Source organism: Centruroides sculpturatus, unplaced genomic scaffold, assembly GCF_000671375.1.
Source record: "Centruroides sculpturatus isolate CEXI.00-Female unplaced genomic scaffold, Cexi_2.0 scaffold165, whole genome shotgun sequence".
Classification (NCBI taxonomy): domain Eukaryota; kingdom Metazoa; phylum Arthropoda; class Arachnida; order Scorpiones; family Buthidae; genus Centruroides; species Centruroides sculpturatus.
In genome coordinates this window covers 899461-919655 of record NW_019384429.1, presented here as the reverse complement: position 1 = coordinate 919655, position 20195 = coordinate 899461, and the positions used below count along the sequence as shown (strand labels likewise).

Sequence of the window (20195 nt, the reverse complement as noted above, 5' to 3'; positions counted from 1 at the left end):
ACTCAAATTCAGGTTTTTGCCCTCTAGCCTTGCCGTAACCTATTGTTTACTTCCCACACCCTGGTGGGGAAAGGAGTGAGTCAGGATTTCTTGGAAGTCTGAAAACAATAGAACAAAGGAAATTGGAAAGAGGAATAGGATTAAAAGATATAGAATATAAAATTAAAATTATACAAAAATATGGCATACAGCCACAAATTTATACTAAATTAGTCTATTATTCATTCTTTAAACTAGAGAGTAAAAGATCATTTATCTCAATTAGTAGAAACAATAATTTTAAAGATACTTCATTACACTCCTTATATTATGCAAAAGAATTTCAAAAGAAAAAGTTTTACAATGAATATTATCTAGAAAAGAAAGTGATACTTACATGACAAAAAAATATCAAGCAATTTATCTACAATCAAACAATTTTCAGTATGATGTGTATTGAAATGTTTCTATTATTATTTACCAAAATGAAAGAGGGCCACTCCATTAGATTAGTGATTCCTAAAGTGAATGCTAGAAGGCAAGGAGTAGAAGTGTTGAAAGACATTTTGAAATTATATGCATGTATGTATGTATATATATAAATACATATATATTATATGTATATATATTATATATATATATATATATATCTTATCTTATGTATGTATATTATATATCTTAAAATAAAATATATATATATAGATAAAAAATAAATAAATATTTACTCACATATAAGATGAGGTTTTTTATATATATACTGTATTTACTTGCATATAAGATGAGGTTTTTATTTATTTTTCACCACTTCAAAAACCTAGGTCATCCTATATGCGTGAGCGAAGGATTTTTGCAATAATTTTTGTAAACTGCTTATTCGCACTTTTAACTGGATGCTCACACTGGTGTTTAAAAACAAAAGTATTTTATCTGGGTTATTTGAATCGTTTTTGTGTATTTTCAGGAGTAAAGATGAATAGCAATAGGAAGAGCAAAGCTTTTGAATTCAATATTGAAATTTCTAAATCACACGGGAGTTCAATATAAGTTTTAATCCATTCCCGCGTGAAAACATGATTATTCAGAAATCAGAATTCGGAGAAAGTCGTAAGTGTAATCAATGGAGAGTGGATTTGACTGTTAAGAATTGGCAAGAAAGATTCTCGATTGTCCAGCAAATTCTAAATATTTACATGAACAAATTATGTTGATTTTACAAGATTTTTCCTTAAGGTTTAAAATGATAGTAATATTTGCAGGACAATGTGTACATTTACGGGCATTTGATATTTTATTTGTGATTAAATGAAATAAAATTAGAATTGGATAAAATTAGATTTGTATTAATAAATCTAATTTTTTAAATTTTGATCTTTAAAGTCACACCTCGTCCTATATGCAAGATTGTCTTATACATGAGTAAGTACGGTATATATGAAATATATGTACTAAAATGGGGTTGTAGTCTGAAAAGTTTGGGAAACTGCATTAGATTGTTAGAGCAGATATTTATATACAGGTATTATCTAAATATGTTAATGTGATTAATGCTAGAGATATACTTGAGTTGGTGAAAATTTTGGTGTACTGATAGCTACAAAAAACTTTTTTACTGCATATATAACCAATAAGTTAGATTATTTGCATATTCATAACTACTGTTGTTCACTAATGTGACCATTTTGACGCCTTTTTGATGAAAATTATCACTTAAAAGATTATAAGGATGTAATGTGTTTATATTGCTTAAAATCTTAAATGTAAAACTTTAATGTTCATTTTTTTGACTAGTTTTATTATTTTATTTTCAGTTAATTTTGTATAGTATTTTATTTAAATTTATTTTAAATGATAATTTAATATTTATGTTTATGTATTAATTTTAATTTAAATTGTTATTCAATTCCGTAACATTCAGTGTTCCATTACAAGAATTTTTGTAGAGGAAGCTGGTGTAGAAACGCTGAAAATATTTTCATATATATTAATTGAATGCGTAAAAATATGCTTTAACATAGAAATTTTGCACATTTATAATAATTCATTACTACATTTTCATAGTTTATTGCATAACCTTTTCTAAACTTTGTATTTTATCTTTTGGTTTTGTAATGTATTAGGCAACATATTCCATGCATTATGTTTGTGTTCTCTGTTTATTCTTTTATTATTTATTTGGTTTTTTAAGGGTTTGGTATTGTCAACTGGGAGTAGTGATTTTTGATTTTCAGGCTTTACATATACTATTTAAAATAAATTAATGAATAAAGAAATTTGGACAAAATATTTAATGGCAATTTAATACAGTAGAGCGTCGATTTTCCGAATCAATTGGGGACTGGGGTTGTCCGGATAACTGATATTTCGGATAACTGATTTACGTGCGAAAAAATAGTTTAACGTATCCGATTTCGAAATTTTTCTCCGTTGCGTGTCGCTTCGTGTTGAATTTTCGTCGATGTTAAGCCTAACAAAGACTATTGTATCGTTAAAAATTATTTTTTTATTTTGTACAAACAAAATAAATATATTGAAAAATATAAAAATAATAAAAAATTATACTTCAGATGTTAATTTAGTATCAAAAACGTAAAATATTTGAGTAGCCCAAGACATAGCCAAAGATTGAAGCGCCACAGCACTGGCGAAAATTTAAATTTGCCGACTGAAATTCTTTCGGATGATTGACTTTTGGAAAATCGATGCTCTACTGTATAATCAAAAATAATTATTATATGTAAATGTAATTGAAATTATTGCCAATATATGAGCTGTAATTTGATATCAGTTGACATCATATAGTAAGAATTTAAAAATATGAGAATATTCCAAAATGATTTGATAACAATTTACATCATTTCCATCATTTAACACTCTGCTATAAAGTAAATGATTGCAGAGAGCTTATTTTTTAAAATCATTTATCATTAGCAAATGATTTCAAAAGGTACTTATATTGGAATATATTTTCCTCTTTGGTTACTATTTCTTGCATAAAGATTTGTTTCCTCTTTGAACAATAGTCATGATTAATGTAAACTACTGTTTTTAATTCTTATTTATATCTTTATTTTGTGCAAATAACTAACAATGACACATCCACATATCCTGCAGAAAATTGGTAGAATAAAAGTGAAACCTTTGCATAATCCATTTCACCATATACTCCACACCCCAGAATAGATATTGAAAATATGACACTGAATTGCATCAGAAGGTACCATTCACACATCAAAACATTTTGTTTTATCACCCGTCATTGCAGATGTAATTATGAAATAAATGAAATGAAAAATAATACTGAGATGGTAGCTAAACTTTATTTATCAGGTACAAATGCATACTAAATGATAAATTACTAAATCTCTAACTGCATTAATTAATTACTACATTTCACTATACCTTTAAAATGCAGTCTACTTTTGTCAGTTCTCTAACGTTTTCGGTCTAATTTATAGACCTTCTTCAGGATTGATGTAAAATATTTTAAAAATTTGAACTTTCTCAACGGTAATTCGAACCACGCACGTTCTATAATCTTCAGATATTCGATCGCGCATGTCCATTAGCTCTTTATAATGCCGCCGCTCTCCATGCCGTTGCTATTCTACTTGACTCTCGAAAATTTATATTAAGCCCCTTTTCTCTGTATTTATAAATGTGCCATGCCTCTGCATACTTTAGATGTCGTATATTATCGATCTTTTGTACAATATCCGCCTTGCTCCATTCGATTGTAATCTCTGCAGGATCCGCGATAGCATAATTGGCCAAAGCCGTGATCGGTTGTTTAGATCTTATATTTTTTTCGTGCTCCTTCAATCTTTCTCTTAATGATCTCTTTGTGGCTCCTATATAATATAACTCTTTCTTTAGCCTTTTATCATGCAACGGTANTATGACACTGAATTGCATCAGAAGGTACCATTCACACATCAAAACATTTTGTTTTATCACCCGTCATTGCAGATGTAATTATGAAATAAATGAAATGAAAAATAATACTGAGATGGTAGCTAAACTTTATTTATCAGGTACAAATGCATACTAAATGATATAATTTTTTAATCACATTACTTCATTTTTTGGTTTTATTTATCAAATAATAATAATAATATATATATAATGCAAAACACTTTACACTGGAAAAAGAATCCTGAAGAAGGAAGACTTTGCACCTCAAAGTGGAGAGGTCATTGAAACCATGGATGAGGTCAAAGTCTATAAATATATTGGAACAGGCCAAACTTACATAACATGTACAAATTAAATAGAAACTAATGAAAGAATACAACAGTAGATTAAACTTAACACTAACATCATAGCTCAGTGCAAAACACACATTTAAAGCAATCAGCACACATTGTCACAGTATTGACGTATACCCTAGGTATGATATCGCCAACCAAAGGTATACCACTGTCCTAGCCAGGGGCACCGCCAGCTGTTTGAACGCCCGTGTGCAATACCGATTATGCCGCCCCCTGTTTAACAACGACTACCTACGCTGAGCTTGCCAGAAAGGCTCTTTGCCGCCCCCCCTGGACGTGCCAAGGCGTGCACCCCCCTGGACGTGCGGTGCACGCCTTGCACGCCCGCTTACGGCGGGCCTGGTCCTAGCCGCCTACACCACAGACCCCAAAATACAAGCCAACCGCCATAAGGCCAAATTAGTGAAAATGTCATGTCAAGTTGAGTACCTTCGCAATCTGGAAGCTTTATAAATATACAAAACAGGACTGGCCGGCAACTGTATAAAGGATGCCACTAATGTTTCTTATGCATGGTGGCGGTGCTATGAGAGAAAACAAGCAACATTAGATACCTATTCTACACCATTAAGTACATCTTATTATTTATTTGTTGTGTTGTAAGGATGTTTTTATCACTATTGTAGCACATACGGCTAAAAAAAATTATCTTCTAACTTTTAAATGTTCGGAATTTTAAAATAATTTAAACATATTGTTCGATGCGCTCTGTATTCAAATTTTACTGGTCAAAATTCTGAGGAAGACCATGATTATGGTTGAAAACATTAGTTTTAATTAAAATTTGTCATTACTGGGATATAAGGTTCTCATGGGTTGATTCTAAACTTAGTTCAGGTAGATATTCATTAGTGAAAGAGAAAGCAGAGTGCAAAAACAAATTTAATTTTTGCATAGAAAATTTGATTTCTATTTTCATTTTGGAAAATGAGCAGTCATTTGTGAAAGTCCTTAAAACAAGAATATTGTTGAAAACAACAAATTGTTTTTTATACTTACTTTACTCATTTATTTATTGAAAAGAAAATTTACAATTAATTATAATAAGAATATAATTAGAAAGTATATTCTTTGTAGCTACCATATTTAAATCTTGTTTTTTCTTATTTCAAAAAATTTTTCATTCAAATTAGTGACATATATTATTACTAGAAGAAAAGTTCAACATTTTAAAATGTGATTACAATTTGCAAAACAAAATATTGACAGAAAGGACACTACTATCTTTGCAATATTCATTCATCATTTCACTTTTCACCAGCAGTTTGCTTTCTATTTGAACTGAGCTTAAAATTATTTTCTATTTAACTTATTTATTTTAACATTTTATTATTTTATTAATGTTATTTGATAATAAAACAGATATGAAACAATGTAATAAAAATGAAAAATTTTTCCTTTGGCTTATAAACTGGTGTGCAAAACTTAAGCAGCAATTGTTTTTCTGCCATAACTCTGCAAGAAATCACCTGAGAGACACGAAAGTCAGAATGCAGAGACAGTATTTGTACGTAGAGGATGAAGAAAGCATACTGGCACAAAAATGAATAGAATGCATACAGTATGGAATTAAAGCCTCCTTCTTATTGTAATCTTGCACTGTGCATGCTTACTGCACACATTCAACATGCCTTCACGTCATCTGTGATGTCTTCTTCCTGAATATGAATCACCTGAATACTGAGTTGGGTGTTTATTGTACTAATCACAATAAGCCCTTTTTTACAATTTCATGGCTATCTGCTTAAAAATTGTGTGATTGCTTAAGTTTTGCACACCAGTGTATAAAAAATGCACTTCCTTTTATTGTAAAAACTTGATTTTTTTATGATGATCAGGCCAGCCACAGGATGCAGAAAGTCTGTTTCCTTCATTTAATTGCTGTTTATAAAATGTTACATAAAAATTTATTTTACTATTGTCTTCTGACTCAAAAGTTATTTAATAATAATTTAAATTATATACAAATGTTACTTTAATTAATTTCTGCTGAATTCTACACTGTAGAACACCGATGGCAAAACCTTGTTGTAAAGGAAGCCATACATTGCTTATCTTCTGATAAGCAAATTATTGGAATGGTATTTTACATTATAAGTTAAAATACTATAATTCACACAGTTCCATAGTATACAGGAGCTGAAGTAATGATCTAGAAGAGCTGTGTGCAGCTTATGAGCCATAGTTTGGCAAGCATGGCTATAGAGTTCAAAAATGAAGAAAATAAAACAAAATTATAATTGCATGATTTTTAGTTTCAAATTCATTAACAAATAGCAAAAAGTAATGCTAGTATGTGTAAACAAAAAGAAATATTTTACAGTCAAATTAGGGTTATACTTTTAAATGTATAGAAGTATAAGCCAAATAATTGTAATATTTTAATCAGATTACTTTATAACTGCTATTAATTATTAAATTCTGAGTAAATTACTTAGAATTTAATTATTAATAGTAGTAGTAAAGTAGCCTGATTAAATTTTGGCAACCATTTTGGTTTATTATTAAAGCATCTGGCTTTGAGATGTTGATATGTGTATGTATATAACTATTTTAACTGTCAAAACTTACTGCTTTTCTCATTACTATAAAGTAATTTTATACTTTATTAGATGATGATTGTCATGTCATGTGTAAGCATCAAAATTCTCTGAAATGATATCATTACATAGATAGGAGAAGTTGAAAAATACATTACACCGATATAAATCCAGCAAAATTTAATGAAATAAAAACGTTTTCAATCGTTTTTCAACGATCATCTTCAGTTACCAAAAATAGAACAGTAAATATAGAACATAAAATGCATTTGAAATAAATATAAAAATAAAAATTAACGGAAAACGCCCTAGTGGACGAATTAATGAAAAATTAACAAATAAACTAAATAAATAGTGAAAAATTAATAATTGTAAAAAGATCTCCACGCAGTGGACAATGAGTCGGCGTCTCTATGGTTTATACAACCGGTTTTCATGTGCGCTTTATAGATTTCCAACCTCTCCAGACACTTGATCGTTTGCCTATTAGTCGTCATTTTTATGGATGCTTGATCCCATTGTACGTCTATATACTGTCTTGGCATCGTACGCAAAGCGTACGATGCCAAGACAGTGTTATCAAGATTCTTATCGATTGTGTATTTATGTTCCTTGAGCCTTTGCTTCAGACCATGCATCATCGCACCCACGTAAACTAGCCTGGAATCAAATCGTTGATCATGTAAAGGTACCAAATATATACCCATTGTTGAATTCCGATCCTCTTTCTTTTTATCGTTTCTCAAAAGTTTGAAAATAGTGGGGTTGCGCCGGTATACAATGTGTATGTTATTAGATCTGGGCAAAGGCTCAAGGAACATAAATACACAATCGATAAGAACCTTGATAACACTGTCTTGGCATCGTACGCAAAGCAACAGGATATAGACGTACAATGGGATCAAGCATCAATTATAAAAACGACGACTAATAGACAAACGATCAAGCATCTGGAGAGGTTGGAAATCTATAAAGCGCACATGAAAACCGGTTGTATAAACCATAGAGACGCCGACTCATTGTCCACTGCGTGGAGATCTTTTTACAATTATTAATTTTTCACTATTTATTTAGTTTATTTGTTAATTTTTCATTAATTCGTCCACTAGGGCGTTTTCCGTTAATTTTTATTTTTATATTTATTTCAAATGCATTTTATGTTCTATATTTACTGTTCTATTTTTGGTAACTGAAGATGATCGTTGAAAAACGATTGAAAACGTTTTTATTTCATTAAATTTTGCTGGATTTATATCGGTGTAATTTATTTTTCAACTTATCCTACCTCCAGTACGTTTTGGTTATATAGATAGGAGATAATTACTGAAAGGTTTTAAGGTAAAAATTCAAATAGGAGTGTCTAATATCAATTAAAGTATGGATTGAATTAAAAGTAAACAAATGAGAGAAAACTTGAGGCAGTGTATATATATTATACAGGATGCATAGGAAAGTCTCTTTAACTGGAAAATTCTTGCGAACGGAGAGAGCTACAGCTATGCAAGTGAGGTAACGGTATAGTAAAGCGACTATGCCCGACCTAATGCAAGTGACAGCAGTGCACCTAGTAGCAAAATTTGGAAGATAATGAGTTGGTAATAGCAATTTAAAATCATTGTAATTATATTACTCAATTCCATAAACATACTTGCTTCTGAACTGCTTTGTACACAGATAACACATGGATTATCCACACAAAATTACAATACAGCGGTCCCTTGATAATCTGATAGGTATGGGACCAAAGGGGTGTCGGATTACCAAAAGTGTCCAGATTACTGAAAGTGATTACATATTTGGCATTGTTTTGCTAGCAATAGCCTACAATATTCCCTACTCCAGCTGTTCGAACAGAACTGCTCACGGAAAACACACGAAATGTGTGTCATCGTGTAAGAATTGGGTGGGGAGATTCATGTCATGATATGCTTTTGTGCAAGCAGACACGTAACAGGGACGGGTACCTTGATGGGAAGTGCTTCGGATTACAAAATGTCGGACTATCAAGGGACAGCTGTAATTAAAAGTTGAAATAGTAAAACATTTTATTGTTTTTATAAATAATATACATCATGTATAAATGCACATGAATAACTTAGAGTAGATAAAATTTTGTTACTTTTAAATAGCTGTTACATAGAAGAAAATAAACAAATTTGTTATATAATGTAATAAATCAAATATTAAACAGGTACAGTGAGTAAACGTCATTCATTGTTGCATCTGTTTGTTCTAGCATATATGAAATACAGTAAGACCCTGCTTAATGTGGGGGATATGTTCCTAGAGAACAAAGCACTAAATGATACAGCATTAAATGAGGTAATTTTAACACAGAGTAAGTAGGGAAAGGGGAAAACACAACCAAAAATAAACAGATTTTACATTCATTTTAAATTATTTTTATATTAATTAATTAATTTGTATAATAATATAATTTAAATAACACATAAACATATGCACACAGAAATGTAAAATTCATTTTTTGTGAAGGTCATGTCTTGGTTCTTCTGAAATTCTGTTTTTTGTGATAAAGTCCGTGGTTTCATTTGTCTTTTTCCTTTCCTTTCCTTAAGCAAATGTTGGTGGTAGCAGGAGATTGGATCCAAAATGCCTCATCTTGCTTTTGCACTCCTTTCAAAATCTGGATCATTCACTATAATTTGATCAATGATTTCAGTTATCATTACCAAACTTTTAATAAGGAAATCTCATTTTCAGAATCACTATTTTCCAGTTCTACATGAATTCCTTGTTTTGCCAGTTCTTGAAGGTCATTGTTTGTAAGGCTCTCACCAGAAACCTGCAGTAATTTCTTAATATCCTGCTCATCTACATTTCCTAGTCTTGTTGTATCAATTAGGTTAACAATTTGGTCAACCTAATGATGAAGCAATATGCTCTTCTTGTTGAGAATTCTTGGATACCTTTGGCCATAACTTCTTCCACACTTCATTCATGCATTTATCAGTTAATTCTTGCCAAGCAAAGTTGATATTGCCTATGGCATCCATGATGTTATTGTGATGTCCACGCAAAATGTACGTGGATCGACAAAGGAAAGACATATCAGTAACTAAGCGACAGTATAATCAAACAAAGTATTTTATTTTGCGTATATGAACAGTTCTTTTGGATTCCAACTTCGCAGTAATTTATTACAATATGGCATCAAACAATATTTTGGCAGACAATTACAAAACGTACCATTTGCAACAAGTATAAATGGTGACTGAAAACTATGACTAATACCTAAGTGCTAACTTAAAACTATGGAAAGAAAGAAAATGATAGGGAATAGAAAATCTAGAAAAATAGAATACAGTAAGGAGTGAAATACCTGAGTTTTGCTGGACTTAACAATTTTGGGTGGGATATCATGTTGAATCTTTTTCTGACAAGTCTGTTGTCATTGTCTTGGCTAGGTTTCTCCCTTGCACCTAGTTACTACACTTTTTTTGTTGTAACTACGATAAATATCCAATTCTCTTCTCAAACTCTCTTGAATTCTCCAGTCATTGTCTTTCGTAATCTGGAGCACCACATTTGACGTCTGTCCATCTTGAAGTCTGGGCCAAAGAATGTCCTTCCCTTAATGGTTCCTTTTGGTAAAGTTGCTCCAATTTGCAATGATTTTTTTTCATTTCCCCAATGAGTAGTTTTTTTGGAAGCTGTGTCACTCACAGAGGAAGTGCTATCCATGGAAAAATTTTATGAATTTCCTTGACTGAATCTGACATGGAATACTTCTCCCCATCTTTTTTTGACCAAAAAATAAATATAAGATTGAAATCATTGCATTTACACTAGCTCAGGTCCTCATACTTATATCTTACCACATATAATCATTATCAGTGCAATTTGAAGCATGAGAAATGCAGCATTTCTTGAAAGAGTTCCACACAACTTTTTCTTGAATTTCCATCCACATACTTATGACTATTATAATAGACTAGCAAGAATAAGCGAAATGACCTCTTGAATGTTTACTATTTTGAATAAAATCATTAAAATGATGCAAAGGAATTACTAACAGAGGAATAAGATTCATGCATGGCATGAGTGAGTTTTGGAAAAGGCAAAAAGTTCAGAGATGTCTTATAACTCATAAGCTAATCCCTTCCCTCAGACAATACTCGACAAAGCAAGATCTCCCATATGCATTTTAAAAAACATGGTATACACCCTCTCCTCTGAATACTTAGTAGAATTAATGGTCCTTTACGTATAATCAACTGAGTTCTTACATTGCTTACAGCAATTCCAATTGATCAATGAAGCTCATATAATGGTGTTTAATTTCAAACGTTTTCAACCTATAATAAATAGGTTGAAAACGTTTGAAATAAAATAATTTTATGCTTGGCAAAAATTCAGGTGTATTATTATAATTAATTGCAATTACTGAGAGAAAGGTGGATAGGTGTTTAATTTCACTTCATTATATCAGTCAATGAAACTCCATCCATGCATTTGCATCTTCAGTGATCTATTGTTACAAAGCATAGAGGAACCTGCACACCACCAACAAATCTTAGAACTGGTTGATAAGATGTATTACTCCTCCTTTTTTCAATTTAATTACACAGGTACTTATGAAAACAAGATGTGCCAATGGGCAACCCCCTTTCAGTGATCTATATGAAATGATAATATGCCATTTGAAACAAAGAATCCTATCCTTATTCTCATCAAAGATCATTACTTATAAGAGAGATGTTTTTGCACCATATGAACAATGAACTGTATAGACTAGCCTTTAAACTATACAAGTTGAATAATTCAGGAGTTCATTTTTTAGATCTCAATATTTTATTTCATAATAACAGCATACTAAGTAGTATTTATCATAAACCAGATTGTATTATTTATTAGAATATTAATAAATAAATAATGATTATGATATTTTTGAAATAAAATCTCATAACAGCCAGGAAAGTTGCACAATTCATTCCTGGATTTTTTAATTAATTATTGTGTGTAGTAAGAACATTGAAATTATATAAATCTCTGATAGTTGATACTGGTACAGATATCTTTGTGGTTCAAATGGATCAATCATACACATCTTCAGACAATATAATTTGACTTTGGATTTGGACTTGCATCATTCATATTACTGGTCCTTTGTTGTTGCATCTGTGTATCAATCAATTATTGGAGCAGATTTTCTTAAGAGTTGGATTCTTGATGGACATATGGAATAAGTGTATTTGACACCCTCACTAAATTTGTATCAAAGGGAATGTTTGCCATACTGTATGCCCAATAATTACCTTTACCTTGATTAAAGATAACACTCTGTTTCACCAACTTTTAGCAACATATCCTGAATTTTTTACTGATGTTCCACCCCTGAGAAGCCAAAATGCAATATTTTTCATTGTATACAGAGTCATCATATTCATAGGTCATTGGTAGCAGCTAAGCCATATCAACTGCTACTCAACAAGGAAAAGGCAGCTAGAAAAGAGTTCATTATTATGAGATGAAATGAAATCCATCTAAGTATGTTCATTTATACCAAAGCAGTTTCATTGCCTGATGATCAATTCAGTTCACTCAGCAGCCACATCCAGGCATTCATGCATCCATGAAGATGGTCAGATAATGCTTCATCCAGCTATCAGTTAAAGCAGATGTTTTCATATGGATATGGTGAGGTGTAAATTGTCAGTAGTCTGAAGTACATTGTCAAACTGCCAATCTCCCAAGAATATTTGCCTCAATTTGAGCATGTGAATATACACATAGCAGATCCTTTAACTCCATCTGAAGGATTCCAGTATCTATTGACTTGCATAGATTCACATTGTATTCTTTTGGTTGCTATTTCAGAAGGTTTGAATTTGAAACCATTTTAATATAAGTAGCAAATTATTTAGAGACCTGGAGAAAGACCTGGCAACCTACTCCAGTATTTTGCCGAAATACCCTATGGATCAATTTACAAATACAGTTTCAAATATGGTATCAAAACCCTTGGGCCAGAAGGTACCAATCAAGCAACTGGGGAAGAGCAATGAGTTGTTATTAGTAGCAGGAGCATTGATGATGCGATCAAGCTAAATCCTAATGGACACCTGACTGCTGATGTATCTCATAGTGAAAAGAGAACTCTGTGCTGTATTTAAAATATTTAAAATTATTAAAGTATTTAAAATTGGAACTTGGAACATGAATGGGTTACACGTAGGAAAGTTGAAAATCATCAAAAATGAAATGAATCAGTTGAAGATAGATCTTCTAGGCATCAGTGAAGTTCACTGGACTGGAAGCAGATCCTTTAATTCCAATGATTACATCATCAATTACTATGGAAATGATACCATCCAGCGAAGAGAAGTAGGTTTCATTTTGCACAAGCTTCCAAACAATTGACAACAGAATCATAGCATCCGTATCAAAGGGAAACCCTGCAATTTTACGGTCCTGCAGGTTTATGTGGCCACTGCTGATTCAGAAAAAGTATCTGAGGCTTTCTACAATGACCTCCAAGAAAAGACGTTGTCTGTCATCGGGGATTTTAACAAGAAAGCAGATGAAATGAAAGAATCATGCATTGTGGGAAAATTGGTCTTGGAGAATGAAATGAGTCAGGTGAATGACTCATTTCATTCATGATCAGTTCTGCCAAGAACAGCAGATGACCATTATGAATATGAAGTTTGAACAGCCAAGGCAGCGATTGTATACATGGACTTCTCCCAATGGAGAATATCGTAACCAGATTGACTACTTCCTGAGCCAGCAAAAGTGGAAGAATTCCATTTTGGCTGTGAAAACATATCCTGGTGTCAGTTGCAGAACAGATCATGAACTGCTCATTGCCAATGTAAACTAAGATTTTGTAATGTCAAGCGACCATCAGTGATGCCAAAATTTGACGTTGAAATGATCCCTGCTGCTTTTGATATAGAAATAAAGAATAAATTTGACTTGCTCAATTTCGTAGAAAGAGAACCAGAAGAACTATGGAAAGATATAAAGTACATATCAATGAAGTAGTGCATCAACTCATTCCATACAAGAGGATGGCAAAATCGGCAAAATGGATGTCATAAACTATGATAGTAGTATCAGAACAACAAAGAAAGGCAAAAATCATTGATAACTGAGAGGAAATGTGAAGATTAAATGCAAAGTTTCAAAAAGAAGCCAGGAAAGATAAAGGAAAATTCTGGGAAGAACAGTGCAAGAAAATGGAAGCAGCAGCTGAGGACAATTAGATAATGCTCGTTGATGTGAAGAAAGCCCAAACACCATTTATCGCACGTAAGGTAGTGGTCAGTGGCCAAGATGGTCATGAATTACATGATCAACATGCAATCAAAGAAAGATGGAAGGAATACACAGAACAACTTTACACCAGTGAAATGGAAGTTGATACCCAAGGTATTGAAGAGGAAGAACTGACAGAGCTGGAGCCTGACATCTTAGAAGAAGTGGTGACATGGGCATTCAAACAGCTGGCTAGCCACAAGGCCCCAGGAGTTGATGAAATACCAGCAGTGTTACTGAAACCTTTACCATTAAAAGTTTTGACAGCACTGTGCTGAAGTGTTTGGAAGAATAGCCAATGGCCAAAGGATTAGAAAAAATCTATTTTTATCCCCATACCAAAGAAGGGCGATACTAAAGATTACTCCGACTATTGCATCATTGCTCTGATTTCACATGCTAGTAAAATTCTACTGAAGATCATTCAACAGTGTATGTACTCAACCATAGACAGAGAGATGCCAGATGTACAGGCAGATTTCTGAAAAGGAAGAGGTACACATGATAATATCACTAATCTTCGTTGGATAATGGAAACAGAGAGGGAATACCAAAAAGATCTATACATGTGCTTCATAGATTACTCAAAGACTTTCGATTGTATTGATCATGACAAGTTGTGGAAGTGTCTCAAGGAAATGGGAATCTCACTGCATCTCACCCAGCTCACTGCATGATTGTTATATACTGGACAAGAAGCCACTGTAAGAATGCCATATGGTGATACAGACTGGTTCAAGATCAGAAGGGGTAACCACCATTCAATCTGTATGCAGAGGTGGCAATGAGGAAAGCAGATTTGAATGAGTCTAACATTGGAGTGAAAATTGGAGGCAGGAACATCAATAATCTCCGATATGTGGATGATACCATGCTGCTTGTGGAAAGTCAGGAAGTTCTAGAGCAGCTGCTTCTGAGAGTCGAGCACAAAAGTGCAAAGGTGGGGCTGCTTCTTAACTTCAAGAAGACCAAAATAATGACTACTGCACAGAATACCAAAGTCAAAATAGTGATCAATGATGAAGAAATTGAGGTAGTAGAATATTTCATATTCCTCAGGTCCAAAATGAACTGTAATGACAATTGCAGTCCTGAAATCAGAAGACGCAAAGCCCTTGGATGAACCTTGATGATCAGCATGAAGAGCTTTTGGAAGAACAAAGACATTGCCTCCAAATTAAATGCAGATTAGTTAGCATGATTATTTTTCCTATGGTCATGTATATGGATGTGAAACTTGGAATCTAAAGGAAGCAGACAGAAGGAAGATAGATGCTTTCTAACTGTTGTATTGGAGACAGCTTTTGGGCATTCCATGGACAGCATGGATCACTAACAAAACTGTCTTAGACAGAGTCCAACCAAAAATTCCACTGGAAGCCCAGATAACCAAACAGAAATTGTCCTTCTTTGGTCATATAATGAGAACCAGCTCCCTTGAGAAGGCAGTCATGCTGGGGATGGTTAGTGGGAAAAGAGCACGAGGCCAACCAAGGACTCTGTGACTCAACACAATCAGAAGTGACACTGAATTATATATAACAGAATTGAAGGAGGCTGTGCAGGATAGAGAGGCATGGAGAGCTTTGATCCATAGAGAGGCATGGAGAGCTTTGATCCATAGAGTGACTGAGAGTTGGACACGACTAAATGGATAGGACAGGATATATAGTTTGTTATTTCTGCAGACCATCATTAAAGCCTTTTTCTCTAGTTGGATATGTCATTTCAGATTTCCATTATAAATTACCACAGACAAGGGCAACAATTTGAATTCAATCTTTTCAATCACTTTCATCACTGATGGATGATATGGTGCTATGAATATGGTTCCCATATATCCATAGCACTGTATCATCCATCAGTTAAAAGCTCAGTAGAGATGTTCCATCGAAATTTAAAAGTAGATCTTCATTGTCTTTCAACTGATAAATGTATGGAGACCTTACTATTGGTTATGCTGAGATAAGTGTACACAAAGAAGTTCAAAAATTCTTTGTATGCTACCCTTAGCTCAGTTTGTATGCTGGGCTCAGTGGTAAACTTAGTCTACAGATTGCCTCTATATCTTCCATGTGATTATTTAGCATCTTCAAATTGCATTGCTGATCCAGCCACCTTTGTTGGCATTCTACATAATGCTATGAACAAGTTATGACCAGTATCAACTAAATTACAAACTCAACAAGTTTTTTGTATATGATGAACTACATACATACTATTATGTTTTCATGAGGCAGGATGCTTCCAAGAAATAATTAGTTATTTTAAGTTTGCCCCTTTAGAGTGCTTTCAAGAAATAATAAAGTATTCAAGATGCAACAAGAAGATAGGAAATTAGCTATTAGCTTCAAAACATCCTAAACTTGCTTTCATTTCAGTGGAGATATAGATAAAAAATGCCCTTGATCAATCATCAGCATCATCAGCAGGCAGCCTCCCACAATGCAATCAATAGCAAGTCACACTGAAAACCAGAGTTATAAGGTCCATGTGGAGAATATTTCAATCCACAATAAATGATTTTCCAAATCCTCCAATATTTATATTTCTGTCTCATGTAAATAATTTATTACTCTCATATATAATCTTTACCTAACATGTTGTTGGTACTAATCATTTATGTGCCAACGTGTTGGCACATAAATGATTAGACTAATAAAAATAAATAAATTTGCAATTTAATGGGAAGAAAATATAATCTATATATATATATATATATATATAAATGGACGTGTGTCCCCCTATATTTCACTTTTCAGCCAAAACTACACATTGCACATGAATGGTGTTTGTATGTGGTAGTAGCCCCAAGTCTCCATTCGTTCACTATGGTGGTTGCGTCTCGATAGCTATAAGGGTGAGGGAGATATGGGCTTGAAAGTGGTTGAAAGTGGAAGATTTTCTATTTCGATTTTAAAAATTTTCGAATTTAAATTCGAATTGGTTCGATTATAGAACGATTGTAAACGTTCCAGAAAATTGATCAATAGTTCGTTTGACTGGACGTAAAAATTCTCTAATTAGTCTGGAAATGGGGGACCTAATTCTTGCATTCTGTGAAAACAGGTAAGATTGGCTATAATGTAATTATCTTAATCTTCACTATCGTTACTTTTTGCTCACAAATAAAAACCCAGCGAAGCGGGTCCTTGCAGTTAGTTATAAAATAAAATTAATAATTATTTAATTGAAAGAATCACTTTCTGTCCATTTGCCACATTCCTCAAGTAATAAAGTTTCATTAAGAGATTGCAGCTAGAAAAATAAACACAGTTACAATATATTATAATATACAATACAAACTTAAATTACTAGCACAGGTAAACCAACAATTTTGTCCTTGGTGATATATGATGCACTGATAGACAAAACAGCAAAAACAGTAGACAAAATAATATTCATAAATATGTATATACTATGGTACAACAAGTAAATAGCACATCGTATGGTTATGTCGGATGAAACAGAATATAAAGTAATCAGGTATTGAATAATCAAGACCCTTTTGTAATGAATTGGAGGATTTGCAAAAACAAATTTATGTTGTAAATTAGTTAATGGAAAATCTAAAAGAATTTTAAAAAGTTCATAGTCTATTCACACGACATGCATTTTCCATTTTTTTGTTTTGATAATTCTTGAATTGGCAAAAATTGAAAGAATTATGTATTGTTCAGGGTATTATAAATTTGGACTTTGTAAGTAGATGTTTTCTATGAAAATAATGTGTCCATTAATACTGCTAACAAAATTTATTTATTATTATTAACAGTATTAGAAAAAAGAGAGGTCAACAGTCAAAAAGATTGGGGATTCCTGAACTAAATGTTTGCCACCTAGATAATTATATATTTTAATTAAAATATTTTTGGAATAAACTTTTTTTGGTTTTTGTTTATTCAGTACAAAAATCAGTATTGTATTGAGTAAATAAGAATCTGTTATCTTCATTTTATTTCTTATTCTATAACTAAAAGTATTTGTCATTTTCTATACATATGCAATGTCTAAAAATATCTTTTTTTTTAGATGCTCACTTGTCACATTCAGTATTATAGTGAAGTTGCTGCATTTCTGTTATAAGAAATGCAACAACTTTTTCCCTCGTTTTTTGGAAATAGAACATACTGTAAAATTAAATATTATCGATAGATTTCAATATTGCTGTTTAACTTATATTTTATAATTTATTGTAATAGATTAATAACTTATTTGACAGTGAAATTTTGTTTATGTTAAAATTTGGTAGCAAGTAATATGATTAAATACGACGATAAAAAATTCATATTCCGACAAGTTATGAAATTATTTAAGCTATTTGCAGTTACATGACTCATTCTGTAAACAAAATAGTAAAACTTGCACCAGTTCTAAGAAGCTCCAAAGAATTTAAAGTATAACAANATGTTCTATATTTACTGTTCTATTTTTGGTAACTGAAGATGATCGTTGAAAAACGATTGAAAACGTTTTTATTTCATTAAATTTTGCTGGATTTATATCGGTGTAATTTATTTTTCAACTTAAACTACCTCCAGTACGTTTTGGTTATATAGATAGGAGATAATTACTGAAAGGTTTTAAGGTAAAAATTCAAATAGGAGTGTCTAATATCAATTAAAGTATGGATTGAATTAAAAGTAAACAAATGAGAGAAAACTTGAGGCAGTGTATATATATTATACAGGATGCATAGGAAAGTCTCTTTAACTGGAAAATTCTTGCGAACGGAGAGAGCTACAGCTATGCAAGTGAGGTAACGGTATAGTAAAGCGACTATGCAAGACCTAATGCAAGTGACAGCAGTGCACCTAGTAGCAAAATTTGGAAGATAATGAGTTGGTAATAGCAATTTAAAATCATTGTAATTATATTACTCAATTCCATAAACATACTTGCTTCTGAACTGCTTTGTACACAGATAACACATGGATTATCCACACAAAATTACAATACAGCGGTCCCTTGATAATCTGATAGGTATGGGACCAAAGGGGTGTCGGATTACCAAAAGTGTCCAGATTACTGAAAGTGATTACATATTTGGCATTGTTTTGCTAGCAATAGCCTACAATATTCCCTACTCCAACTGTTCGAACAGAACTGCTCACGGAAAACACACGAAATGTGTGTCATCGTGTAAGAATTGGGTGGGGAGATTCATGTCATGATATGCTTTTGTGCAAGCAGACACGTAACAGGGACGGGTACCTTGATGGGAAGTGCTTCGGATTACAAAATGTCGGACTATCAAGGGACAGCTGTAATTAAAAGTTGAAATAGTAAAACATTTTATTGTTTTTATAAATAATATACATCATGTATAAATGCACATGAATAACTTAGAGTAGATAAAATTTTGTTACTTTTAAATAGCTGTTACATAGAAGAAAATAAACAAATTTGTTATATAATGTAATAAATCAAATATTAAACAGGTACAGTGAGTAAACGTCATTCATTGTTGCATCTGTTTGTTCTAGCATATATGAAATACAGTAAGACCCTGCTTAATGTGGGGGATATGTTCCTAGAGAACAAAGCACTAAATGATACAGCATTAAATGAGGTAATTTTAACACAGAGTAAGTAGGGAAAGGGGAAAACACAACCAAAAATAAACAGATTTTACATTCATTTTAAATTATTTTTATATTAATTAATTAATTTGTATAATAATATAATTTAAATAACACATAAACATATGCACACAGAAATGTAAAATTCATTTTTTGTGAAGGTCATGTCTTGGTTCTTCTGAAATTCTGTTTTTTGTGATAAAGTCCGTGGTTTCATTTGTCTTTTTCCTTTCCTTTCCTTAAGCAAATGTTGGTGGTAGCAGGAGATTGGATCCAAAATGCCTCATCTTGCTTTTGCACTCCTTTCAAAATCTGGATCATTCACTATAATTTGATCAATGATTTCAGTTATCATTACCAAACTTTTAATAAGGAAATCTCATTTTCAGAATCACTATTTTCCAGTTCTACATGAATTCCTTGTTTTGCCAGTTCTTGAAGGTCATTGTTTGTAAGGCTCTCACCAGAAACCTGCAGTAATTTCTTAATATCCTGCTCATCTACATTTCCTAGTCTTGTTGTATCAATTAGGTTAACAATTTGGT

At 32.3% G+C, this 20195-nt stretch overlaps 1 protein-coding gene across 1 annotated transcript in view; it reads left to right on the top strand.

The window, feature by feature from the left end:
* The first annotated feature begins 2784 nt into the window (after positions 1-2784).
* LOC111619691 overlaps positions 2785-20195 on the top strand; it is a 45688-nt gene continuing 28277 nt past the window's right edge. Inside the window, exon 1 of the mRNA XM_023361461.1 lies at positions 2785-2923. Within this exon, the coding sequence (XP_023217229.1) occupies positions 2911-2923 (13 nt within the window). The 5' untranslated portion in view covers positions 2785-2910. The remainder of the gene's footprint in view (positions 2924-20195) is intronic.